Source organism: Neomonachus schauinslandi, chromosome 5 (genome assembly GCF_002201575.2).
Source record: "Neomonachus schauinslandi chromosome 5, ASM220157v2, whole genome shotgun sequence".
Classification (NCBI taxonomy): Eukaryota; Metazoa; Chordata; class Mammalia; order Carnivora; family Phocidae; genus Neomonachus; species Neomonachus schauinslandi.
The window spans coordinates 151979241-152006006 of record NC_058407.1 but is presented as its reverse complement, the minus strand read 5'-3'; the positions used below and the strand labels follow the sequence as shown (position 1 = coordinate 152006006).

Below are 26766 nucleotides of genomic sequence, written 5' to 3'. Positions count from 1 at the left end.
TTGGTCCTAAACTGTTCAGTAAAAATATGAATTTAATACAAATTTATTTTTAAAAATTATTTTAGCCACTTTTACTCAGATTTACTGTGTGAACTGTAATCCTACATTTCACAGGGTAGAGATGAAATGTAATTTATGTCCAGTATATATATTCCAGAAGTACAAAAGTTTGGGGCACTTTAATCTACAACTTGGATTAAATGAATGCATTTTCCTGAGCACAGGCTTCCAGGCTGTGAATCACCACCAATCAATATTAATGCTTTTATTGATTCAAAATAAAATGTCAGTGGAAGCTCATTAGCAATAATACAAGAATCAGATTCCAGATTCCAAAAATCTGGTGGTAAAAAGGTAGAATCACATGCAGTTTAGAATTATGGCCGCAAAGCAAACAGGGCAATATGTTTAGACAAGTTCTCTTCTAGATGAAGAGAGTCAGAAGTAATTAAATGAACAGTCATGAACATAAATGTTCCTTTGGGAGGTTTATTCGGTTATATACTTTCCACTGAAGCCACAGAGGGAATTGCAGATTTGACCTCACTTTCTCTAATCCACCATTGTGTTTTTTTAAATTTATTTTTAATTGTACTTGACATATACTGTATTAAGTTTCATGTGTATAACATAGTCATTTGACATTTATATGCCTTAAAAAATGCCTACCACAAAAAGTATAATTACCATCTTTTACCCTACAAAGTTATTACAATATTACTGATTGTATTCCCTCTGCTTATATCTCTGTGATTTATTTATTTTATAACTGGAAGTTTGTACCTCTTAATCCCCTTCACCTGTTTTTCTCTTCCTTCCACCCCCCTGCCCTCTGGCAACCACCAGTATTTTCTCTGTATTTATGAGTCTGTTTGTTCATTTGTTAGATTCCACATGTAAGTGAAATTGTATGGTATTTATCTTTTTCTGACTTACTTCACTTACCATAATACCCTATAGTGTTTCCATGTTGTTGCAAAAGGCACGATTTTATTCTTTTTTATGGCTGAGTAATATTCCTGATGGGGTTTTTTTTGGGTAAACACCCAGAAGTGGATCATACGGTATTTCTATTTTTAATTTTTTTAGGAACCTCTATACTGGTCTCCATAGTGGCTGCACCAATTTACATTCCCACCAACAATGCATGGAGGTTCCCTTTTTCACATCCTTGACAACACTTGTTATTTCTTGTCTTTTTTATTATAGTTAATCTGACAGGTGTGAGGTGATGTGTCATTGTGATTTTCATTTGCGTTTCCCTGATGATGAGTGATGTTGAGTATCTTTTCATGTGTCTGTTGGCCATCTGTATATCTTCTTTGGAAAAATGCCTGTCCAGGTCCTCTGCCTGTTTTTAATTGAATTATTTGAGGGGTTTTGGTGTTTAGTAGTATGAGTTTTTTTTAATATGTTTTGGATATTAACTCCTTATCAAATATTTACATATATCTTCTCCCATTCAGTAGGTTGCCTTTTTGCTTTGTTGATAATTTCATTTGCTGTGCAAAAGCTTTTTAGTAGTCCAGTTATTTATTTTTGCTCATGTTGCCCTTGCCTGAGGAGACAGATCCAGAAAAATGTTGCTAAGACCATTGTCTAAGAGTTTACTGCCTATGTTTTCCTTCAGGAGTTTTATGGTTTCAGGTCTTATATTTAAGTCTTGAATCAATTTTGAATATATTTTTGTATGTGGTGTAAGGAAGTGGTACAGTTTCATTCTTTTGATGTACCTGTCCAGTTTTCCCAACACCATTTATTGAGCAGATGGTCTTTCTCACCATTGTTAGATCCTTGGATCCTTTGTCATAGGGTAATTGACCATATAAGTGTGGGTGTATTTCTGGGCTCTCTGTTCTCTTCTGTTGATCTGTGTGTCTGTTTTTGTGCCAGTACTATTCTGTTTTGATTACTGTTGCTTTGTAGTGTAGTTTAAAATCTGGGATTGTGCTACCTCCAGCTTTGTTTCTCTGTCCCAAGATTGCTTTGGCTATTCAAGGTCTTTTGTGGTTCCATACAAATTTTAGGATTGTTTGTTCCAGTTCTGTGGATAATGCTATAGGTATTTTGATAGGGATTGCATTGAACCTATAGATTGCTTTGGGTAGTATGGACATCTTAACAATATTCTTCCAATCCATGAGCATGGTATATCTTTCCATTTATTTATGTAATCTTCAGTTTCTTTCATCAGTGTCTTATAATTTTCAGTATAGTTCTTTCACCACCTTGGTTAAATTTATTCTTAGGTATGTATGTATTACATTATAGTTAACATACAGTGTGATATTAGTTCAGGTGTATGATACAGTGATGCAGTAATTCTATACATTACTGACTGCTCATCATAGTAAGTGTACTCTTAATCCCCTTCATCTATTTTTACCCATTCCCCTCCACCCCACACCCCTCTAGTAAACATCAGTTCTCTTTAGTTAAGAGTCTGTTTTTTGGTTTGTCTTTTTTTCTTTGTTCATTTGTTTTGTTTCTTAAATTCCACATCATATGGTATTTGTCTTTCTCTGACTTATTTCACTTAGTGTTATACTCTGTAGATCCATGTTGCAAATGGCAAGATTTTCTTTTTATGGCTGAGTAATATTTGAGTGTGTAAGTGTCACCTCTTCTTTATCCATTCATCTATTGATGGACACTTGGGCTGCTTATATTCCAAGTAATTATTGATCAGTATATATTTATTGCCATTTTGTTGCTTGTTTTATGGTTGTTTTGTAGTTTTCCTTTTGCTCTCTTTTCTCACTGTTTGCTGGCTTTCTTTAGTGATATACTTGGATTCCTTTCTATTTATTTTTTGCACATCTATTACTGATTTTTGATTTGTAGTCACCATTAGGTTTGTATATAACATCTTATGTATACATCAGTCTATATTAAGTTGATGGTCACTTAAGTTTGAATCCATTCTTTACTCCTCTCCCCCCACATTTAAAGTATATGGTGTCTTACATCCTTTTATTTTATGAATCCCTTGACTTATTTTTTTTTAGATATACCTAATTTTCCTACTTTTGTGCTTCCTGCTTTTCTTCCTCCTATTTATCTTTCCTTTCCACTCAGAGTCCCCTTTAACATTTCTTGTACAGCTGGTTTAGTGGTCATGAATTTAACTTTTATTTGTCTGGGAAGCACTGTCTCTCTTATTCTGAATGATACCCTTGCTGGGTAGAGTATTCATGGCTGCAGGTTTTTTCCTTTCAGCACTTTGAATATTATCATGCCACTCCCTTCTGGCCTGCAAACATTTCTGAAAAATCACCTGAATGCCTTACAGGGTTTCCCTTGTATGTAACTGTTTTCCCTTGTGGCTTTTAAAATTCTCTCTTTATTACTACTGTTGGCCATTTTAATTACTATGTGTCTTGGTGTGGACCTCCTTGGGTTGATTTTGATGGGGGCTCTTAGTGCCTCCTGGATCTGGATTTCTGTTTCCTTCCCCAGATTTGGGAACTTTTCAGCTATTATTTCTTAAGCTTTCTGCCCCCCTTCTCTCTTTCTTCTCCTTCTGGGATCCCTATAATGCAGATGTTATTACACTGATAGTGTTGCTGAGTTCCCTAAGTCATTTTCATTTTTCATTATTGTTTTTTTCTCCTTCCTGTTCAATTTGATTGCTTTCTATTACTCTGCCCTCCAGGTCATCGATCCATTCTTCTGTTTCCTCTCGTCTACTATTTATTCCATCTAGTGTATTATGAATTTCATTTATTGAGTTCTTTATCTCTGATTGGGTCTTTTTATGTTTTCTATTTCTTTGTCTTACTGAGGTCCTCCACTCTTCTACAGTCCAATGAGTATCTTTATGACCATTACTTTAAATTCTTTATCAGGTATATATATTACTTATCTCCATTTTGTTTAGCTCCCTTGCTATGATTTTGTCCTGTTCTTTCATTTGTGACATATTCCTTTATCTCCTCATTTTGTCTCTGTGTGTCTCTTTCTATGTTAGGAAAATCAGCTACCTCTCCTGTTCTTGAAAGTAGTGGCCTTATGAAGGAGGTCCTGTAGTGCCATGCAGTGTCTGGTTTATCAGAACCTGGTGCTTCAGGGTGTCTACTATGTGTGTTGTGAGTGTCCTGTTACTGTGGCTGAGCTGCTTTTACCTTCAGCTGTCTGCAGTGGCTCTTTGCCTGTTGTGGGCAGGGTTTGGTCCCTGTGTTAAGTGGGCCAATCTGGGGCCACCTCTGGCTTGAGTTGAGTCAGACCAACCATTTGCTAGAGATGCAGTAGCACTCAACTACAGGGCACTTTCCTTGTGTTGACCGCTGAGAAGCTTTTGGGCTCTGGCCAAGGGTGCATTGGAGGAAGCAGGTCCATAGAATGCAGGGGCACATGGTTGTAGCAGGGTTTGTGCAGGTCTGCTGTAGGAGGGGACCTGCAGCCACCTACAACTCCTGCCAAGCCTGCTGGGTTGGAGTGGGCAGATCCACAGAAGTGTGGGGATAGGGTGTGCAGTGTCATCAAGCTAGTTGGAAAGTGTGCTCTGCTGGTTCCTGCAGATGTCTGTGTATCTGGGCTGGGTGCAGGGGAGGGAAATGGCACTCACCAGCTCCTTGGTTCTGGAGAAGTCTCCCAGGGATCCCTTCCCCTGCAGAACATGCTCTGATATTAGTAAACCAATCTCCCTATTGTATATCCCAGGCATTTTTCAAACTGCTACTTCTACATTTTATCTTTGTGGGGCTGTTTCTTGTGTGGTTTACTTAAGGACAGAGTCAGTTTCTTATTGTCCTCCTGGCTCTCCCAGAGCTGAGCCCTCTGATTTTTAAAGTTCCAGGTGTCAAGCTGCACTGATTGTAAGAACTAGCGAAATTGTGCTCCTCTGCTTTTCAAAGCTAAATGTTTGGGGATTCATCTTCCCTGTGTGGGTTCCCCATGCCTGGGGTGCCTGGTGTGAGGGTCTGTTTCTTTACCCTGTCCATGCCCGTGGCATCCCTCCCTCATATGGACAGTCCTGCAGTCATTTTAGCTCCCAACTGGGTCTTTACCTTTCCTACCCTCTTCAATTCGGCCTCCTCTCTATATTTATCTGTGGAGAGTCTGCTCTGTCCTGTTTTACTCTTTTTAATGCAGTTGTAGTGTTTTTTTTTAATTTCTCCTCCTGCTAGTTTATTATTGGCATATAGAAATGAAACAGATTTCTGTGTATTAATTTTGTATCCTGCAACTTTTACTGAATTCATTTTTTATAGTGTTTTTTTTTTTTTTTTTTTTTTTTTTTTTTTTTGGTCTTTAGGGTTTTCTGTATAGCAGGGTTTGTGTGGGTTTGTGCAGGTCTGCTGTGAGAAGGGACCTGCAGCCAGCTAAAACTGCCAAGGCTGCAGGTCTCTTCCCATAGCAGACCTGCACAAATCATGTCATCTGCAAATAGTGAGTTTTACTACTGCTTTTTCTTTTTCTTACATGATTGTTATGGCTCGGACCTCTGTACGATGTTGAAGAAACCTGGGGGAGCAGACGTTCTTGTCCTGTACCTGATCTTAGAGGAAAGGCCTTCAGCTTTTCATTTTTGGGTATGATGTTAGCTGTGGGTTTGGGCTTTTATTATGATGAAGTGTGTTCCCTCTATACCCACTGTGTTGAGTTGTTATCATGAATAAGTGTTGAATTTTGTCAAATTTTTTTTTTCTGCATCTAATGAGATCATGATTTTTAATCCTTCATTTTGTTAATGTAGTGTATCACATTGATTGATTTGCAGATACTGAACTATCCTTGCATCCCTGGAATAAATCCCATTTGATCTTGGTGAGTAATCCTTTCAATGTTTTGTTGAATTTGCCTTGCTAATATTTTGTTGAGGATTTTTGCATTGGTGTTCATCAGGGATACTACTGGCTTATAATTAGCATTTTTTTCCCCCTGTAGTATGTATCTTTATTTGGTTTTGGTATCAGAGTAATGCTGGCCTCATGAAAGAATTTAGAAGCATTTGTTCCTCTTCAATTTTTTGCAATAATTGAAAAGGAGGTATTAACTCTTTAAATGTTTGGCTTTACCTGTGAAGCTTTCGGGTCCTGGACTTCTGTTTGTTGGGAGTTCTTTGATTACTCATTCAGTCTCATTACTAGTAACCATTCTGTCCAGATTTTCTATTCTCGATTCAGTTTTGGAAGATTGTATGTTCCTAGTAATTAGTCCATTTCTTCTAGATTGTCCAGTTTGTTGGCATATAATTTTTTGTAGTAGTCTCTTATAATTCTTTGTATTTCTGTAGTGTCATTTGTAACTTCTCTTTCATGTCTGATTTTATATATTTGAGTCCTCTTTTTCTCTTGAGTGTGGCTAAAGGTTTATCAATTTTATCTTTTCAAGAACCAGCTCTTAGTCTTGGTCTTTTGTTATTGTTGTGTTGTTGTTTTGTTTTTGGTCTCTATTTCATTTACTTCCACTCTGATCTTCATTATTTCATTCCTTCTGCTAACTTTGGGTTTGTTTGTTCTTTTTCTAGTTCCTTTAGTTGTAAGGTTAGATTGTGTTATTTTTCTTGTTTCTTGAGGTAGACCTGTATTGCTATAAATTTCTATCTTAGAACTGTTTTTTCTGTGTTCAAAAGATTTTGGAGGGTTGTATTGCCATTATTATTTGTCTCAAGGTATTTTTTAATTTCCTTTTTGGTTTCTTCATTGACCCATTGGTTGTTTGGTACCATGTTGTTCAGTGTCTATGTGTTTGCAGTTTTTCTAATTTTTTCTTTTGATTGCTAGATCTTGTGGTCTGAAGTGAGTCTTTATATGGATGTCTTTTTATTTTTTTTATCATTCTTTCAGTTACCCTATGTCTTTTGATTGGAGCATTTAGTCCATTTACATTTAAGGAAATTATTGATAAATACATTTGCCCTTGAATAGGTGGTGGTTAGGGACACTGACGGATATCCATGCAGTTGAAAATCCACATAAAACTTGAGTGCCCCCAAATTTAACTATTAATAGCCTACTGTTGACCAGGAGCCTTGCTTGGTAACATAAATAGTTGATTAACACATATTTTGTATGTTAGGTGTACTACATACTGTATTCTTAAAGTAAGAAAATCATAAGGAATAGATTTTTTTATTAAAAAAAAAATCCATGTACAGTTCAACCCTATGCTGTTCAGGGGTCAACTGTACTTCCATTTTAATTGATTTCTGGTTGTTTTTGTTCTTTTCTATTCTCCTGCTTTCTTTTGTTTGATGACTTTTAGTCTTATGCTTGGATTCCTTCATATTTTAATGGTCACTTCAGTTTGAACATATTCTAAAAGCACTACATTTTTACTGCCCTCCCCTTCCACATTTTATGTATTTGGTGTCATACTTTACATCTTTTTATTTTGTGTATCCATTAATTATGGTAGATAAAATTGATACTACTTTTGTCTTTTAACCTTCATACTATTATAAATGATTGATCTACTACCTTTACTGTATGTTTGTTTTTACCAGTGAAATTTTTTCTTTCATAATTTTCATCTAGTTATGTCCTTTTACACTTAAAGAAGTCCCTTTAACATTTCTTGTAAGGCTGGTTTAGTGGTGATGAACTCTAACTTTTGTTTGGGAAACTCATTTCTCCTGTAATTCTGAATGATAATCTTGACGGGCATTCTTGGCTGTAGGTTTTTTCTTTTCAGCTCTTGGAATAGATCATGCCATTCCTTTCTGGCCCACATAGTTTTTGCTGAAAAATCAGTTGATAGCCTTGTGGGGGTTTCCTTTATATGTTATTAGTTGTTTTTCTCCTGCTGCTTTTAAGGTTTTCATTAATTATTGACATTGTAACTACAGTTGACCCCTAACAATGCAGGGGTTAGGGGCAGCAATCCCCTGTGCAGTTGAAAATCCACATGTAACTTTTGACTCCCCCCAAGTTTACTAATAGCCTACTGTTGACCAGAAGCCTTAAACAGCTGATTGACACATATTTTCTGTTATACGTATTATATACTGTATTTTTTTTTTTAAAGGTTTTATTTGATAGAGAGCGGCAGTGAGAAGGAACACAAGCAGGGGGAGTGGGAGAGGGAGAAGCAGGCCTCCCGCGGAGCAGGGAGCCCAATGTGGGGCTCGATCCCAGGACCCTGGGACCATGACCTGAGCCGAAGGCAGACGCTTGACGACTGAGCCACCCAGGCGCCCCTATATACTGTATTCTTAAAGCTAGAGAAAAAATTAAGAAATCAGAAGAGAAAATGTAGTTCTGTACTGCATAGAAAAAATATCCACATGTAAGTGGATTTGTGTTGTTAAAGAGCCATCCGTATCACGTGTCTTGGTGTGGACCTCTTTGGATTCATCTTTTTTGGGGCTCTCTCTGCTTCCTGGTGCTAGGTGTCCATTTCCTTCTCTAGGTTATAGAAGTTATCAGCTATTATTCAGTAAGTTTTCTGTCCATTTTTTCTTCTGTCCTCTCCTGGGATGCTTGTAATGCAGATGTTCAGCTTGATTTCTAATACCTTGTGTTCCAGATTGCTGATTCATTTTTCTGCACCTTCTAATTTGATGTTGATATACTAGAGGGTATTTTTCATTTGTATTATATTCAGCTCTGAATCTTTTTTATATTTTCTATCTCTTTGTTAAAGTTCTCACTGAATTCAAGTCCAGCTAGCATCTTTATGGCTGTTACTTTGAACTCTTTTTATCAGGTAGATTGCTTAGCTCTGGTTCATTTTTGAGGTTTTGTTTTGGTTCTTTTGTTTGGAACTTACTCCATTTTGTCTACTCTGTGTTTGTATTTAGTAGGTCAGCTACATCTGGTCTTGAAGGTAGTGGCCTTCTGTAGGAGGCATCCTGTGGGGGCCAATAGTGATGTCTCCCCTGGCCACCAGAACCAGGTGCTCCAGGCACGTCCCCTGTGTGGGCTGTGTACGCACTGGTAGGTGGCAGTGAGATTTGGCCACAACTGCTATGAGCATTGTGGTAGGCACAAGTTGTGCCTGTTGGGAAGGTGAGTCCAAAGAGTAATGCCTGGTCAGTGCCAGTGGTGCTAGCAAGGAAGATAGAAAGTGACCTGCAAACTCTTCCATTCCCAGAGAAAATTCCTACAGATTGTTGCCCCTCCCAGCACATGCCCTAAAATTAGTAAATCTCCTTCATGTATAACCCAGTACTTTTCAGACTGCTGCCTCAGTGCTGGGTCTCAGAGTGATTAAGAGTAGACCCTCAGTTTTCTATAGCCTTTGGCTCTCCCAGAGTTAAGCCCCACATATTTCCACAGCTCAACATTATGGGAGCTCATCTTACTGGTGCTGCAGACCCCACCCTATGAGGAGCTTGACTCTTGCCATTTATGAGTGATATCCCTCCCACTTTATGGGTCACTGTGCCCGGGATGTGGTTCTTTACCTTATCTCTGCCCCTCCTACCCTTCTCAGTGTAGCTTTTTGTCTCTAGCTGTGTAAGAGCTGTTCTGCTAAGTCTTTGGAACTTTCTGAGTGAGTTGCATGTTGTGTAGTTGCATCATTAGTGTGTCCGTGGGAAAGGTGAGTTCACAACCTTACTCTGCCATCCTCCCTGGAGTTCCAGTGGGTGCAGGGGGGGTGCCTGCTGGTGGTGCTCATGCATGCCCTGGTGTGCCCACGTATGCATGAGCCACTGCACCCGCATCTTCTGTGTTGCCACCGACAGCTAGGTATATACCAGTATATTCTAAGTTCTATCCAGAGCTGCTTTTGATAGAAAAGTTAATTGCACCATCTACCTTTTATCAATCTTCTGTGGTGGTTTAGGCAACATTCAATTCCAGACTTGAGGCCCTCAAATTAGGTAACAGTGGCTCTTTAAAAGTAGACACCTTTTCAAGGTTTTTCTAGTTAAAAAACAAAAAAACACGTGACAGATGTTACTTGTGTTCTGTTTCTCGATAAAGGTCGATCTGAAGGCCACTTGTGCAAAGACAATGCTACTCTTGTGAACAAGATTGGATTTTAATGCTCTGACAATTCCTACTTCTTCACTGTCTCAGTAATCTGGGTAGAGGCCAAAGCTGAAACCAATTTGTATATGTAAAAATAAAGAAAGCAGGTGTTTCTGGACTTGGCTTCACAGCCCTAGTCAGGTCCTTGTTTGCAGAGGGAGCCTGAGGGCCAGTTCAGTCAGATGACCCATATCTGGTTGTTTGCTTCGCTTCTTGATGTATTCCAGAGTTTTCACCTAGGAGGAAAAAGAACAATCGGTATCCTTTCTGGTTCACCAGTGCACCAACAAATCAACCATATTGTGAGCCTATGCTTTCTTACAACTAAAGTCTTTTGAAGGATAAAGGAGGAGAAGTAGCCAACAAAGTCTTTAAAGTATGGGGCGCCTGGGTGGCTCAGTCAGTTAAGGGTCTGCCTTCGACTCAGGTCATGATCTCAGGGTCCTGGGATTGAGCTCCCCAGCCAGAAGCCTGCTTTTCCCTCTCCCTCCCCCTCTCTCTCAAATAAATAAAATCTTTAAAATAAAAGAGTGAAGTCTTTTAAGTACAGCTTCTTAGATTATAATTTGCTTATAAAATCAGATTTTGGTGTGACCAGGAATAGCTCACATTTTTATAGATGTGTATTTTATTCAGAGGGAAAAAAAGAAAGGGGAGACGGGTTTGTTGAGGCCAGTAGTGGCTTTATGTGGTTCACCAGGACCCCCATGCCTTCCCAGTGCCTCACCATGGTCCTGGTATCTGCACAGCCATGTCTCTGTGCCAGGTGCCACAGGTTGACGGAGAGCTGGTTGAGTCTGTTGTTGCGCAGGTCTCCATGTGCCAAGATACTATTAAAGAAGGAAAGGCCCAGGGAGCTTTGGCGCTTCAGAGCCTGAAACAGGAGAGAGAGATTACCATCTGGCCTTGGGGCCCAGGCTGGAGCCAGTGTTGATGCCAGCTCTACCACGGATCTTCTGCAGGGCAAGCTGCTTAACCTCCCAAGTCCCGCCTTCAGCTGTAGGAGAGTAAGGTAATGCCAGCTCCTCGGGTAAGTGAGGATTGAATGAGATGAAGCATATAAAGCCTTCATTCTGTGCCTCCCACATGGGCATTACTCATGAAATGGAAGCAGAAGCAAGTGATACTTTCATGAGACTCTGCACACAGCAGGGTAAAGGAATGAAGTGATAGGCCTTCTTGCAAGTACAAACAAAAACTGAAAGGCTACAATAAAATGTCTTTCAGATGTATCCTAAGCCATCCAAAGTTATGGTCACTACCTAGGGCAGAAATAAAGACCAACTGACAGCTCCCCATAAACAGCCCAGGCCCAGCTTTCTTAAGAACTATTCTGTAATACCTAATCTTGCCTCTGATTAGAGGTACCTAAACAAGCAAAGTCTAGCCAAAATGTCAGGGCAGACCAAACCCGAATTCAACAACAGGCCTTGGAGAAAGGATACAAGTTCTGAAAGGTAAACAGAGGCACGTGGGAAGGACAAGTGAACGGGTGGACCTAACCAGCCAGCCAGGTTCTATCACAGTCCATGGGGACCCTGGACAGCTGCTGACCTGGGCCCTTGCTGGATGCCCTTGGCTCACAATGCAGAACATCAGTGAGTCCAGCGAAGCAGATGAGAAAGGAGCCCTTAAAGTGGGCCAGGTATTCTGCTCCGTGCTTTATACAGCTCATCCCATTTAATCTACACAGCACATCTTTGTGGGAAGCACATTTCTGACCAGCTAGGCACATGTAGGTACATGTTTTGCACTGTCTCCCAAGGATCCCAACCCCTGGTTATTCAAGCACTATACTGGGTGCTAGGGTGAAGGGACTTTGTAGATGTTAATTAGAGTTATGGACCTTAGAGAATCCTGGATTAACTGGGTTGGCCCAATCTAATCCCTTGAGCCCTAAAAGGCAGAGAAATTTCTGAGAGACCAGTAGCAGAAGAGGAGGCAGAAGGGGTGAGATCACAGATTTGAAGCACGAGGATGTGACCTACCGTTGATGGCTTTCAAATGGAAGAAGGGGGCCAAAAGCCAAGAAATGCAGACAACTTCTAGAAGCTGAGAACACCTCTAGCCAACAGCCAGCAAGGAAACGGACCTCAGTCCTACAACTGCATGGAACTCAAGTCTGCCAACATCCTAAAGAAGCCAGTCCGTCAACACCCTGATTTTCACTGCCAACTCACCAAACTGATATAATAAATGAATGTTTTAAGCTGTTGAGTTTGTGGCAGTTTTTTTTAAGGCTGCAAGAGGAATCCAATCCACTCCCATTTTGCAGAGACACCCAAAGCTCAGAAAGCTCTGGGGAACTTGCTCACGGACCACAGGTAGTAAGTACAAAGCAGGGATTTGGGCTCCAGTGGTCTGACTCCAAAGCCTATGCCCACACCCTCCCATGTTCCACTCCAGCTGATGGAATATTCACATAGACCTAGTGTTAGCATCACATTAGGAATCCAAATTCTGAAGAGGCTAAGAGTTGCTTTTCTCAACTACTCAAGGTGGATAAAACCAACCTAGTAACCATCCATCTGTCCATCCATCATTCCACAAAAATTCATGGGAGCCACTACTGAACCAACTTAATCCTTCCTGCCATCCTCTGCCATGTGAGAATTTACAATCTCTTGGTGGAGGAAAAAAACTATGAAGGTGCAGCTTCAAGCACGGTTGGGCAAGGGTGGCTGAGCAGCAATGAAGAGACCTCCATTGCAAGGCCAGTTGAGCCTGCCTTGGCAACGGCCCGGACCTGTGACAGTCACAGAAGCAGCTGAGCTGACTGAACATTACCGTCAAGGAGTGGGGTCATGCTGTGCACTGCCCAAGCCTGCAGGCCCTGGGAGAAAAGCGGCATGTACCGGGCACAGACTCATTAAGTGGCTGCCGACTGCCTGCTTGGGATCCTCTCTCTAATCAGACAATGCAGTTCTTCTACCCCAACCAGGAACCTGGGCAGAGATCACCATTCCGTGGGTTCCAGCCCAACCTGCTGCCTGCCTTTTGAACCGGCCCTCGTCTGATGGCTGGGACAACAGGAGGGTGCGTATCTACAGGACAAAGCTAAAACAAATTCTATTTCAAATACAACTAAAAGAGTCTCCCCTGAGAGAGGTCCTTTAACTACATTTCACTGAAGTGGGAGAGATTTTTTAAAAGACAAGGGAGACAATATCTAACAACTAGCTATTTCTCTATTCTGTATCTTCTCAGTAAGCATTTTACCTTAAAAAGCCCAATCCACATGTGTTTCAAATGCACAGCCCATTAAAAGTGAAATCATTAGAGACAGATCTGAGGGATGAGAAGTCATGCCAGCCAACATGCAAAGACCCAAAAAACAAGAACACATTATGAGAGAACCAAATCAGGGCCTTGAGGCCCCCCTCCTCTTCTCCAGAGGTTTTAAATAGAAAAGAGCTTCTTTTCATTATTTTCCTATGAGAATTGTCATTTCCAGGAAGCTCCACGGGTCTGGCATGATTCCCAGCTTCACCACACCCAAACAAACAACCTCACGAAGCTCATGAGTTAACTGCCGAGCCCCTTCATGTAGGTTGAGAGAAAATTTTGGAAGCAGGGCTGCTCCCAGCATCGAGATGACCTCCTCAGGCCTGGCATCAGCACTGGGGGTCTCCAAAAACAGGAAGCTTTGCTCTCCACCTGGTAGAGAAATCTGACCCATTTCCCAGGTCCCAGACTCCCCAGGGCCCCTGCCGTGACATGCTTGCCTATGCTGAATTTCGAACTGCATTGTTAAAATGAAGGATGGTACGTTCCATTTTAGCTCGGTAAATGTGCATATATATATGGAAGGACATTTTCACTGAATGTCCCTGGTATTATGTGAGTTGAGATGTTCTTTAGAAGAATTCCAACTTTGCTATTTTTTCAGAATCCTGTTTCAGAGTCATTATTGCAATCAGTGCCCCCTCCCCCAAGAGAAAAAGAGACAAACATTAAATACAATCACAGCACTGTCCCCCCCCCCCAACTGCAAAAATACGTTCTAAGACCCCCAGTAAACGCCTGAAACCACGGACAGTACTGAACCTTGTATGTACTGTTTTTTCCTATACGTACATACCTCTGATAGTTTATAAATTAGGCACAGTAAGAAATTAACAAAATAGAACTATATACTATAATAAAAGTTATGTTAATCTGGTCTCTCAAAATACTGTCCTGTACTCACCCTTATGATGATGTAAAGGGATAAATTGCTCCATGAGATGAGGTGAATGACACGGTCATCGTGACGTCATGTCAGGCTGCTACTGACCTGACTGGACGTCAGGAAGGGGGAGAATCTGCTTCTGGACAGTAGTTGGCCCCAGGTAACAAACTCCGTGGTAGCAGGGGGCCGGGGGGGGGGGTAGTGGGACACAACTACTACATATAGTTCTTGGCTTTATTTTTATTGTGAGCTTGGGGGTTGTGCTAGGCTATGGTCATTGATGCTGTAAGTGGCCACATCTGATTAAACCCAGCCTGTTGCATCAGGGTGAAGAAATGTATTTTCAAGCCATGTGGCAATTTTTTCTTGGGTGTAATCTGTTAAACACAGTACTGCTCTAAGAGGTCCCTGGGCTAGAAGTTGGAGCCAGAACCCATGGTTTTAAAAATCAGGAAAAGGTGCCTAAGAAGAATTTTTCATGGCAGAGGAGCTCAAGGTAAAGGACCCCATTTCTCCTGTAGGGTAGGAAGCGCTCTCCCCTGAAAACTACCAATACAAAGAGACAAAGAAGAGCTGGGTCTTTGGCCCTAAAAGTTTGCCCGTGTTTGAAAAAGGCCTTTCAGTTGGGGGAGAATTGCCTCTTCCGATACTCACTGGTTTGATAAACCAGTCTCCCTGAAGAAATTGGGGTTCTGATTCTGCCCCGTCCCCTGACAGGGAAGCGCCCTCCATGTGTTAACTTCCCCAGCCTTGCATCCAGAAGGGTCCCCAGGTCGGTGGGACACACTAACACATACTCCCTCCCTAGAGAGGGTGCTATGATGCACGTGGGACCTACTGCTAACCCTAAGGCTGGCCCTAGAACTTGGCAGGGGGCACTGGAGGATGGAGTCCAGAAAAAAATCCCACTCTCTCCAGCACCTGCTTGAATATCCTGAGGATAATGGGAACCCAGAACACATATGTGCATCATACACGTGTATGTCCGTAGCTATGCAATATTCTTGTGGTTTTCTGGTGGGGAAGGGGGTAAGGACAATGGTGGTATTTCATATAGCCCCGGAAATGAGTATGAATTAAACTTAAAATTCAGTTTGATCTTATTTTGTCTTCAAAGGGTTTGACAGGGTGGGGATAAAGGAGCAAAACCTAGGAATGGGAGAATCCAGGCAAGGGAAGGAAGGGGAAGGCTGGGAAGCTACTGGGAAATAGGCAGTCCAAAATCTGCCTTAGCTTTGGGAAAGGGAATTGAGGAGCAGGGCGGCGGGAGAGTATGGGGCCTGCCAGGATGAAATTAGGAATGAGCATCAGGTGGTCTCTTGCCAGGTGGGAATAAAAAAAAACGAAATGCTCGGAGTTTCAAGCAGACAGCTTGGAGTAGTGAAGAGCAAGACCCAGGGGAGTACATGGAGGTGGAAACAAATTCAGGCACCAGCTGACCCATGGAAAGAACACAGAGAAAGGTCAGGCGCCAGCTTTGACTCCTAAGGCACTGCCCCCCTCCACCCCCCTTCCCACAGGCCCTGACTACACAACAGGAATCAGCCTGAACACACTCCCAGAGATGAGCCTAGGTCTGAACAAGCCTGAGACAGGGCCTCTGGGAGCCATCTGTCACCCACACGTTAGGGCTGAAGCTGCAAAGGAAGCAGTGGTTGGCATAACCGGGGAAGAGACAGGTAGATATGCAGACTGTCCTAAATGGAAATTAAATTTAACTATCATCTAACTATATGGAGACTAGGGAAAAACTGCTCTGAAAACAAAAGATGCAACACCTGACATATCCATGTAATTTGTGGTTAAGAACACGGGTTCTAGAAGACCGCCTCGACCACATTGCGTAGCTACCACTCTGGGACTGTCTCCCTGTCCGTACAGTGTAAAGCAACAGCTGTCCCACCTCACTGGTCTGTCGTGAGAATTCAGTGAGATGATAAATGCAGAGTCCTCAACGCTACACTCATAACAGAGGTTGGAGAGGGTGCCTGGGTGGCTCGGTTGGTTAAGCGTCTGCCTCCGGCTCAGGTCGTGATCCCGGGGTCCTGGGATCGAGCCCCGCATCGGGCTCCCTGCTCAATGGGGAGCCTGCCTCTCCCTCTGCCTCTCTGTCTCATGAATAAATAAAATCTTAAAAAAAAAAACAAAAACAAAGGCTGGAGAAACAGAACCTCCACTGTGGTGGGACAGGAACTACATGCCACTTCTTACAAGGTAAGAAAGCGAAAGGCCTTGGTCGAGGAGGGCAATGCAGTGGTTCAAAGTTCAGCCTCGGGGATCAGGGGTGACGACCCTGTTCTATCACCAGAGGAGACCCAGGGCTGTGGAGAAACCTCTCTAAGCCTCAGTTTCCTTTACTGTCCAATGAGAATAAACAGAGCACTTCCATCTCAGGCTGGTTGTGGGCATGAAAAAAACCTAAGATATGCAAAATACAGGCAATTTATTCAGCATGTACAGATGAAGCACCTGCTGTACGCGGGCCTCTGTTCAAGGTGGGGGGATGCTGTGGTGAGTGACACATGGGACAGAGACAGGGAGGTCTCTGAGACTCATGTCGCAAGGTCCCTGGGCTGACATTCTGGTAGGAGAGGCAAGCAACTGAAAAACACAGAGCATTTAGTACAGGAGCAAAAGCCCTGGATGGAGCGCTCAGTTATCAGTCTGCACAGAAACACATTACTCACATGACCGAGTTTCTTTTCCAGAATGGACCAATGTCCAACCCACCCTGGAAACTCGTGCATTCAGAGTGAGCAGGCAGAGGGCACCTACCTCATCCTTGGCCAAGGTTTTCAGGTGCTCCAGGATCTGAGCCATCACCGTCTCACACAGCTTGTTGTTTTCAGCCAGAAACTTGGAGTCTCCCCCATACAGGCTGTCGTTGGAGTCAACTGATGGAACAGACCAGAGCAGTGAGCAAAGCGTGGTCTAGCCATACAAAGGAATATTATGTAATCATAAAAAGGAGTGAATTTTTTTTTTTTTTTAAGATTTTATTTATTTGACAGAGACACAGCAAGAGAGGGAGCACAAGCAGGGGAGTGGGAGAAGGAGAAGCAGGCTTCCCGCGGAGCAGGGAGCCCGAGGTGGGGCTCGATCCCAGGACCCTGAGATCATGACCTGAGCCGAAGGCAGATGCTTAATGAGTGAGCCACCCAGGTGCCCCAAAAAGGAATGAAATTCTGATACGTGTTGAAATGTGGATGAATCTTGAAAGCTTTATGTAAGTGAAATATGCCAGACACAAAAGGACAAATACTGCATGATTCCTCTTCCACAGGACACTGGAACAGGCAGATTTGTAGAAGGACTCAGAGTGGAGGTCACCACAGGCGGGGGCAGGGGGGCAGGGGTATGGGAAGTCACTGTCTATTGGGTACAGTTTGTTGGAATGATTAAAAAATCTTGGAAATGGGTAGTGGTGATGGCTGCTCAACACTCATCATACTTGATGAAGGTGAATTATGCACTTAAAAATAGTTAAAATGGTAAACTTTATCACTATGTGTAGGTTATGAATTTTTAAAAAATGTAAAAAAAACCCTTAGTACAAAAAGTCTGTATCTTTGACTTGGGGAAGCCATTAAGGTATTTATTTTTAAGAAAATAATCCAACAGGGGCGCCTGGGTGGCTCAGCTGGTTAAGCGTCCAATTCTTGGTTTTGGCTCAGATTGTGATCTCAGGGTTGAGACTGAGCCCTGCATCGGGCTCCATGCTCAGCAGGGGAGTCTGCCTGAGGATTTCTCTATGCCCCTCCCCTCACATGCACACTCTCTGTCAAATAAGTCTTTTAAAAAAAATCAGAAAAATAAATGCTCTGTTACAGTATTAAATACTTGGAGGATAATAAAAGTACATGATCTATAGTTATTAATTACCACATAGTACACTATATTATTATACTATTAATAACACATGATTATAAGATACTTAATTTTTAAAAAGTGACAAAAGTATCCAAGTAGAGCCCAGATGTGTACATCTATATTTCCTAATTTATAGCTGCTTAAGAATCAATTTTTTTAATTAAAAAAATTAAATTTCATAATTTCCTGTCATCAGTCTTGAACCTTCCGGAGAATGGGACGGGAATAAGCACACAGTAATTAAGTAATTTCAGCTATGCCTTCTGTGCATTTCTAGTTGCTATTTCTAGAATAACAACTATTCTTCCCGCTTTTTATTTTGAAAACTGGCAAGGCTGCCGAAAAGTCGGGAAAACAGTACATTGAATACATACCTGTGCTCTCCACGACACACACATACAGACACACAGACACATGACGGAGTTCTGTGGCTGAACCAGTTGTAAGCAGATTGCAGACACATTGCCTAAGAACAAGAACAACTGCTCCCCAGCAGTCTCCTTGCTCCCCAGCCTCTCTCTGCAAAGGCGATCTCTAATCCACTTCTGAACTGCCTGTGTATGGAGCTGCATCTCAACTGCTATCCACCAGTCAGAGGAGGACAGCTATTCTCTTAAAAGAATGTAAAAGATTGGGATTCTGGTAAAGGAATGTGATTCAGCCATTCACCACCACCTGAGTTTGCAGGGCGGCAGGAAGGAATTTCTCACGTCTACCGCTGAGGACCGGAATAGTTCCTGGCATAAATTCTCAGGCTCACTCCGGGTTGGAATCTACTCTCTTTCTGATGAGCTCAGCACTGGAAAAAAGAGAAGGTCTAAGACCACCCATGGCCAACACACCCCAGGCTTCCTCCCCAGAAGGGCCAGGGGTGTGTTCGGAGCAGGCTGCTCACTTGCACATGCACACACACACACACACACGCACTCTCTCTCTCTCTCTCTCTGCACCTCCTGGATGAGGGCCTGTTCTGCACCAGGTTCCAGGCTAGGAGCTGGGGACCCAGTGGGGGCCAAGGCTGATTCCATCCCTGCCTCACAGACGCTCACAGACTGTAAGGAGATGCAGACCAGCAAAGAGGCAATCACAACAGCATGTACTGATTGTTAGAAGCGGGCAGTGCAAGGGGTTACAAGATCTTAAAATCTAGGCTTGGGATGGAACTCTGGAATTAGCAAGATCAGGCCAAGCTCTACAGATTAAATTCACGAGATGAAGTGCTCAAGGGGGAACGGGGGCGGGATGAGTTTTCCATGCTAACACTTGGTGGTGACGGAGGGAGGAAAGGGGAAACTTGAGAATTAGAAGGAAGTTGGTCAGACCAGTGTGTGCAGTGGCCCCTGCGAGTCCAGGCGCAGCTCTTCCGAGGGAGATAAATGACATCCCTGGCAAGTGGCCACTAGGAATAGCCTACAGTCCCTGCACCTGTCTGGCCCTGGGATCATGACCCCCAACGCCTCAAGGGCCTGGCAGGTGGCGTGGAGCAGCCAAGGGGCTACAATGGCTTCACGGAGCCATCCTGGGTTGTGGTCTTCCAGCCACATCGACGCTATCTGCATATGAAGTAAACATTCAGTAGGCCGGCATCCTCCTCTTCCCTGTCGAACACGCCCACTCTCTCACAGGCTCGGGTGAACGCGCTGGGGTTCTTGCTCCAGGTGATTTCACAATGCCATCTTATTAATCGAGAAAGAAAGCAGCAGAGGCATCCTTTGGAAATGCAAAAAAGTTGTGACCCTAGTTCTTCAGAAGTTCTAACCTGTGTCAACACTACAAGGCTGCCTAGAATAAGAAAGGGATGGGAAGGCAAAGCCTCCTTCGGGCCCCCTGGGCCTCTCTCCTACCAGGACAATTGTCAGGTCACAATTATGCATCCACGGTAAACACAGCTGGGCCAAGAAAAAAGGGAAAAAACCCACGCATCCTTCCGCTTTCTCCTCTAAAAGCTAGAAATGTAAAAGCCAGGCTCCTGCCTATCAAACCTCGCCACGCTCCCTTTGCTAGCACTCTGGCCCCCAGTCTGTCGTGGCTGTGGTAAGTTTAGGGGGTTAAATGAACCTGCTCCAGAAGAGGGAGGAGAGGGCTTGCCCCTCTCACAGGGCCTGAGGTTTGCAGACCCACTTCCACGTCAGTGCCTGGTCCTCAGAAGTCTCTCCATAGTTGCAAGCCCTCCATGTGCACTTGGCAAAAAAGGAAATAAAAATGGCAACAAATAAAGGAAAAGGTGCTCAATCTCATTAGTCATCAGAGAAATGCAAATTACACTCATCAGAAGAGCCAAAATGAAAAAGACTGACCACAGGGAGGGAACAAAGGGAACCCCTCATTCATGCCTCGTGGGGGTGTCAATGGGTACAACCATTTTGGAAGACCGTGAGACAGTGTCTACCAAAGCTGAACATAAGCAAGTCCCATGAGCCGGTAACTCCACCTGTAGGCACAGAGCCAACAGAAATGTATACCAAGAACATGTCCAAGAATGTTCACGGCCAGAACCAGAACCACTGGAAACATGCAAATGTTCATCCGTCAGGGAATGAATGAATTCTGGTACAGTCACGCCACGGAATACGATACGGCAATGCGAAAGGAGGAACTCAGCTACGCACAACACGGACAGAGCTCACACACAGAATACTGAGTAAAAGAAGCTAGACACCAAAGTATGCATGCTAAATTTCATTCACATAAAAGTGAAAACTGTATAAACTAACGTGCGATGCCGTAAGTCGGGAGAGTGGTGAACCGTGGAGAGGAAAGGGGTGGTGCTCATTGGAAGGGGGGCATGATCTGGGTGGGGGTTACCTGGATGTGTTCACTGTGTGATGAGTCACTGAGCTTTACAGCTGATGGCATGTATGTAGCATGTTATACTTTAATTAAAACACTGTTGTTTTGTAATTGAGGAGGGAGCGTGATGCATGCCCCACAGTTCTGGGCGTAAATTCCACTTCCGTCACTAACCGGCTACAGGACCTTGAGTCCCCCCTTGCTGGAATGGAAAGTGGGGACACCCATGCTTGTCGTACACTCTGCAGTGCTGTAAGGAGTACAGGAGGAAGATCCGCGGAGTCTGGTGTGCTACCCGGCATGCAGTAGGAGCTCAAGTCGTGGGAGCTGTCATCCTTGACATCAAGCAGCCTCCCTAAGTTACATCTTAACGATTAGCCCCCAAATCCCAGCTAGAGGAAGCCTCTGAGAGTCATAGGGGAAGGCCCTCCCGCGAATTTGCTTCCTGAAATTTCCAAGTGTATAGAGACAGTTGCTTAAACCCTCAAGTATGTCATTACTGGCCAAAGCACTTTTAACAATAGGGCCATGTTCTGGGAAACCAATCACTGGAACTGAGGGTCTGATAAGCAGGCAGATGCCTGGGCTCTGCAGGCAGAGGTCTGGAATTGGGACTGTCCTGTGTGTCCAGGATATGAGAAGTCCGCTTTCAAATTTCTAGCAGCAAATTCAAAATGGCTGGTAGCACATGGGGGAGCAAGGCCACCTCCTTCCTTCTGAGCATCTGAACTAGGGGTTCACGGAATCTCAGCATCACTTGAAGAACTGGGTAAAGTCCCACCTGAGACTGGGGTTAAGGGCAGGCCCCGGATGAAGCTCGGGCATGTATATATTTAACCACCTTTCTAGGTTATTCGTAGTGCACCAAAGAGAGCACAGATCCAAAAGAGTGCTTCTCTAAACTTGTCTGACTGTTGAAAGGATTTTGGATGTTTGTTCTAGACAAAATTCTCAGGCCCCTTCTTGAGGATCCTAATTAAGAAGGGATGGGATGGGGCTTAGGAACCTGCTCAGGGAATTCTTATTTGGGCACATTTAGCAAGGCCCTGGAGTAGAAGTTCCTGGTGGGTAAAAAACTAAGTAAAAGAAAACAAAAAAACGTCACTGGACTTTCATGAACTTCAAGTTCGGAGCAGTATGGGAAGAGGGCACCCCGCTACCTTTATCTATGTGGTAGAGGTAGTTCTCCTGGCTCATGGCGGAGAGGAGGTGCAGGACGCAGGTGTAGATGCGGATTTTATCATCACTGCTGTCCTCCCAGGTGTAGTCCTGGATCACGTTGAGAAGCTCTCGAACAAGAAACAGGACCCCATGTTCGGGATGATCCTAGTGAAAAGCCAAAACAGGAGAAATAATCCTAGATGTGAGGTGGCGGGGGGGGGGGAAATCCCCAAAACCATGAAGACAGAAGCCCAGGTCCCTCCTGTTCGCAGCTGTGGAGGACTTACAGTGCTGGCCACTTCCCGGAGGCAAGGCCACTCATGAGCCTGGTTCAGTAACACCGAGAAAACAGAGACTGTTGTTAACCCCACTGATGAGCATGCTCCACTCTGGGGAGACAAGCCCCGAGAGCCTCCTTGGATCCAAGGAATCAAGGAGGCCAAGTTACCTGTCAGCTTAATAGCCTGTTTTCCAAAATTACAGTCTTATTCTCCCATGTGTGTAGCAGTAAAAAGCCCTGTTCCTTGGACTACAAAAGCAAGATTGCGGGTCTTGCAGCAGATGCAACAGTGGAAGCCACCTACTCTGGGTAACCCCCCCCCCAAATGATCACTGTCACCACCAAAGGCACCAGCTTTATATATAGCATTGCTCTTTAGGGCGTTCAGTGACATTAACAGCTAAATTGAGGACGCTCTCTTGGGAAAGGAAAAACCCAAGAGACACTCAGAGTTTAGAATAGTGTTTCTCAGATGCTGAAATGAACCGAAAGAGGGTTCCGGACGGCACAAAGCTGGCAGCTGGCTTCCCTTCCGACGCGCTACCTGGGATTCTGGGGCTCTCCTCCTGAACACACCCCCCCCAGACCTCTACCGCCAGGGGTGAGTGCCCGGGCCCTGCCACCATTGCCTTGCTGACCTGGTAGCCACACCTTTATGGCTCCTGGGACCAGCTGGACCCCCCACAGTCCTGCCAGGCCACCGTGGCCTTGGTAGAAGAACAAGGCCATTGCCAAACCACGGCCCAGTGAGCATGAGGGTATTTTATAAATACCCCAAACTTGTTCTGCTCCTGCCTTCCAGTCTGCGGCCGGTCCCTGCCCCTGGCTGAAACGAGTTGGAGAGAAGGAAGCACACCCGGGTGACGCAGTCCCCGGGGGCCAGTCTCCCACACTGATCTCGATAGCAGGGCAGAGGAGCAGCCCGTGTGCCAAGGAGGTCTGGCCTCCCGGCCCTACTGTTCCCTCGGACTGACATCTTCATCTGCAAGACCTGGCCAGACCCGCTCCTCGATGGTCTCTAGATCCCATCTTTCGTGCGGGCTCCTCACTGAGGCCTTCCCTGGTCATCCATCCAGAGCCTAGCACACACCTTCCCCCAGTCTCCGTCACAAATCGTCCTTATTTTTTCAGAGCAGTTCTGAAGTGACTTATTTATTCCTTCTGGGAATATCTCTGACGGCATCTCTTGGTTTACGTTTCTCTTTCATCCTAGCCTCCGACCCCCGGGAGGACAGGTACTTCAGCTGTCGTAGTTGCCAATTCACAGCCAGGGCTGCCCAGGGAACACGATGTGATCGGTGCCCCGTCCCTGTACCTGGCTCTGGGGCAGTGCCGGGCACACGGCAAGGACTCAGTAAATAGTGCCGAATGTATCACAGCCGCAACGCCTTCTCCGTGCCAGGCGCTCAGGTGGCTACGAAGACAAGTAACAGTCGCTAACGTTCATGGTCACCACGGTAGCTTTTCTGCGTTCCAGAAAGATACTGTTATGACCAGTCCCTAATTTCACAGATGGCAGATGAGCCCCGGAGAGGTCAGCGGGCCCCGTGTCACACGGCTGGCCCACGGAGGAACCCGGGCTCAAGCAGAGACTCCTACCGTGCCGCTCTCTGAGCTGACGGAGCCGGCTAACGGGGGGAAGCCACATCCGTACGCCAGCCACTGTGGACACCTGCACGGAGGATGACAAGTGCTGGGACCAGGATGGGTGGGAAATGACCCGCAGTACACTTTCACCGGGAGAAGGAGGGTGGAGGGGTGTGAGAGGTTTGGTACAGCTGTTAACATCTACAGGAATCGTGCCTGGGTATCAGCAAGAGAGGACGCATGATGCCTCGAGGCTGAGCGCCTCAGACTGCAGTGATCAAAACTGCCCTCGCTGTGGTCTGCCTTGCATCTAGAGTCGCGCTCAGCTGGCAACTCACTACTGCCTCTCTCTGCGAACAGCTGTTTCTAACGGCTATTTTGTTCTGCTGTGTGGATGTTCAAAAATATTTTTTATTTAAGGACCTGCCTTGGGAAGAAACAACAATCTGAATGTTCCAGTAACCATTTCATCCCCGCTGTTGTAACTGCGGTGGGAGCCCATTCAGCACACCTCCACCGAGGGGGACAAGGGGTCATGGAGACAGAAAGGTTTGCAGTAAGCCATTTCTGTGAGCTTTTTGCTCATAACTGAAGAGACGAGACTATTTCCAACCTTCTGCACCAGGAAAAAGTTTTCCATAGGATATCCATGCTTCAGTGGTCGTAACATTTTTTTTTTTTTAATTGTACTTTGATGCTTCAGTGCCAGCAACCGAAGCAAGGCAAGTAAACACAGATTTAAAAGAAGAAGAAGAGAAAGGGGCGCCTGGGTGGCTCAGTTAAGCGGCCCGCTCTTGATTTCGGCTCAGGTCATGATCTCCGGGTCCTGGGATGGAGCCCTGTGTCCTGCTCCGCACTCAGTGGGAAATCTGTTTCAGGATTTTCTCTTCCTCTGCCCCTCCCCCACTCCCTAAAATAAATAAATAAATCTTTAAAAACAAAATTAGAAGAACAAAAGGTCCTGGATTCAGCTGGCAATGCAAGCAGAGCAAGGTGCCCCTCCCCCCCCCGCCCCCCGCCGGCGTCCCTGCCGAGGCTGCCTCCCTGACAGAGCAAACCAGTGCTTATGAGGCAGCTCCCAATCAACCCTCTCTCTCTCTCAGCTGGACAGACAGGGGACCTGGCTTCCCCTATTTGCAATATCCCTTTGGGTCCCTGGTTCTGGTCTGCAGGAATCCCTGTATTAAATGCCATTCCTTGGCAGAGGCAGGAATACCCTGGAAATGACTGACTTTCCAGGAGCGCGAAGATCAGAGGCGGCAAAGATGCACTGAGCACAGACATCCTGGCTTTGACTGCTCTTGGCCGCTTACGAGCTGGTGACCCTGGGGAAGTCACTTCACCTCTCTGTGCCAATGAGGAGAGCAACAGGCTCGTTTGTGGAGTATTTGTGAACTGCTGGCTGGCTCACTGGAAGGGGTATGTAAGTGTTGGTGATAAATAATAAAGTCCTTCAGAAAAGGAGCCAGAACACGGGGCAGGATGGGGCATGGCGCTGGGAGCAGCAGGGCAGGAAAGCGGGGGGAGTGAAGCGGGAAGGCAGGGGACAGAGCAGCACGGGGATGCGAGGCTGTCGGGAACCAGCTCACGGTCTGGGGAGCTACACGGCTCTGCAGGAGCCCACCCCTGCCTGTCTGACTGGCTCACGCCCCCAGCGTCCCTCAGCACCACCACAGACGACTCACCGAGGCTCTCTTCTGGTCCCTCCAATGCAGGGTGTGCCTTCCCACCTGAGGGCCTTTACCCATGCTGCCCCCTCTGCCCAGGATGCCCTCTCCTGTCGCCCCGAGGCCCTTCATTACTAGTCATCCTGTGGATCTCAGCTCTAGCAGCACATTCTTGGGAAACTTCCCTGACCCACTTCCCTTCAAATCTGGGTTCTCAGAAGTCCCTGTATTTTTTTGTGGGGCTTTATACAACTGTAGTTTTAAGTGTGTATTTATTTGCTTAGTGTCTCTCTTCCTGAGTGGAGGACGCACTTCTCTGGTTCACTCCTCAATTCCCAGATCAGCAAGTATTTACGGAATAGACGGGCTGAATGAAGCTCAGCACTCAGACCCCATGTCGTGCTCATGGCTGGACCTCTTCACAAGGATATGGAGTAGAAAAAGACAGTTCCCTGCTGTGTCCTAGGTGATCAGGGCCAGAAAACTGATGGTAGTAACATTTCCATTGCCTATAAAAGTCAACTGAATCAAAATTAGGCCTCTGAAGTGTTAACAATGAACCTATTCAATGAAGACTACGTGTCCTACCAAAATGTTAGGAGAAATGCATTAGCTCCGTTATATAGAGAAGTCTATCTGCAGCCCACCAAGAGGCTGACCGCGGTGAAGACCAAAGCAGAATGCTTCCAAATGCTTCCACGCCGTGCTGTTTGCCGGAGAGAGGGCTGGCCTGGGGGAATGTTTATTTCTGCATTTCTAAATATGAATAAAGTGAGCCAGGTAGTTTATTTAGTCTAAAATCACTTCAACTTTGTTCTCAAATAAAATGAATCAAGTCCTTGTAAAAGCCTTGTACACAGTTGGCAGGGATGTAAACTGATGCAGCCACTCTGGAGAACAGTATGGGGGTTCCTCAAACAATTAAAAATAGAGCTACCCCAAGATCCAGCAATGCCACCTCTGGGTATTTATCCAGAGAGTTGAAATCAGGACCTCAAAGAGATATTAGTACTCCCATGCTTAGTGCAGCGCTATTTGTCGTTGCTAAGGCTCAAGCTCGAGCAGGTAAGTGCACTGTAAACGTTTCAGGCTCAGATGGTGCAGCCAGGCTCCGGAGCAGCAAAGATCTGGGTTCAAATTCTGACTTGGCTGCTCACTAGCTGTGCAGCCTCAGGCAAGCTGCACGGGCTCCCCAGCTCCGGGGTGCCCTAAGTGGACAAGGCACAGTGACTCCTCCCTTGCAGGGCTTGGGAGGAGGAGTCCTAGACACTGAATGATGAGGAAGGACTTCCCGGCACAGGGCAATGGATGAGCAGT

General features: G+C 45.0%; 1 protein-coding gene across 5 annotated transcripts in view; it reads right to left on the bottom strand.

Moving 5' to 3' along the window:
- Nucleotides 1-9702: 9702 nt before the first annotated feature.
- Nucleotides 9703-26766, bottom strand: part of VPS35L (VPS35 endosomal protein sorting factor like) — a 113489-nt gene continuing 96425 nt past the window's right edge. For all 5 annotated transcript variants that reach the window (XM_021698050.1, XM_044915636.1, XM_044915637.1 and 2 more), the window contains 4 exons: nt 21915-22080; nt 16870-16988; nt 10651-10797; nt 9703-10159 (listed from right to left, as the gene is read on the bottom strand). In XM_021698050.1, coding sequence (XP_021553725.1) covers nt 10061-10159; nt 10651-10797; nt 16870-16988; nt 21915-22080 — 531 coding nt within the window. In that variant the 3' untranslated portion in view covers nt 9703-10060. The remainder of the gene's footprint in view (nt 10160-10650; nt 10798-16869; nt 16989-21914; nt 22081-26766) is intronic.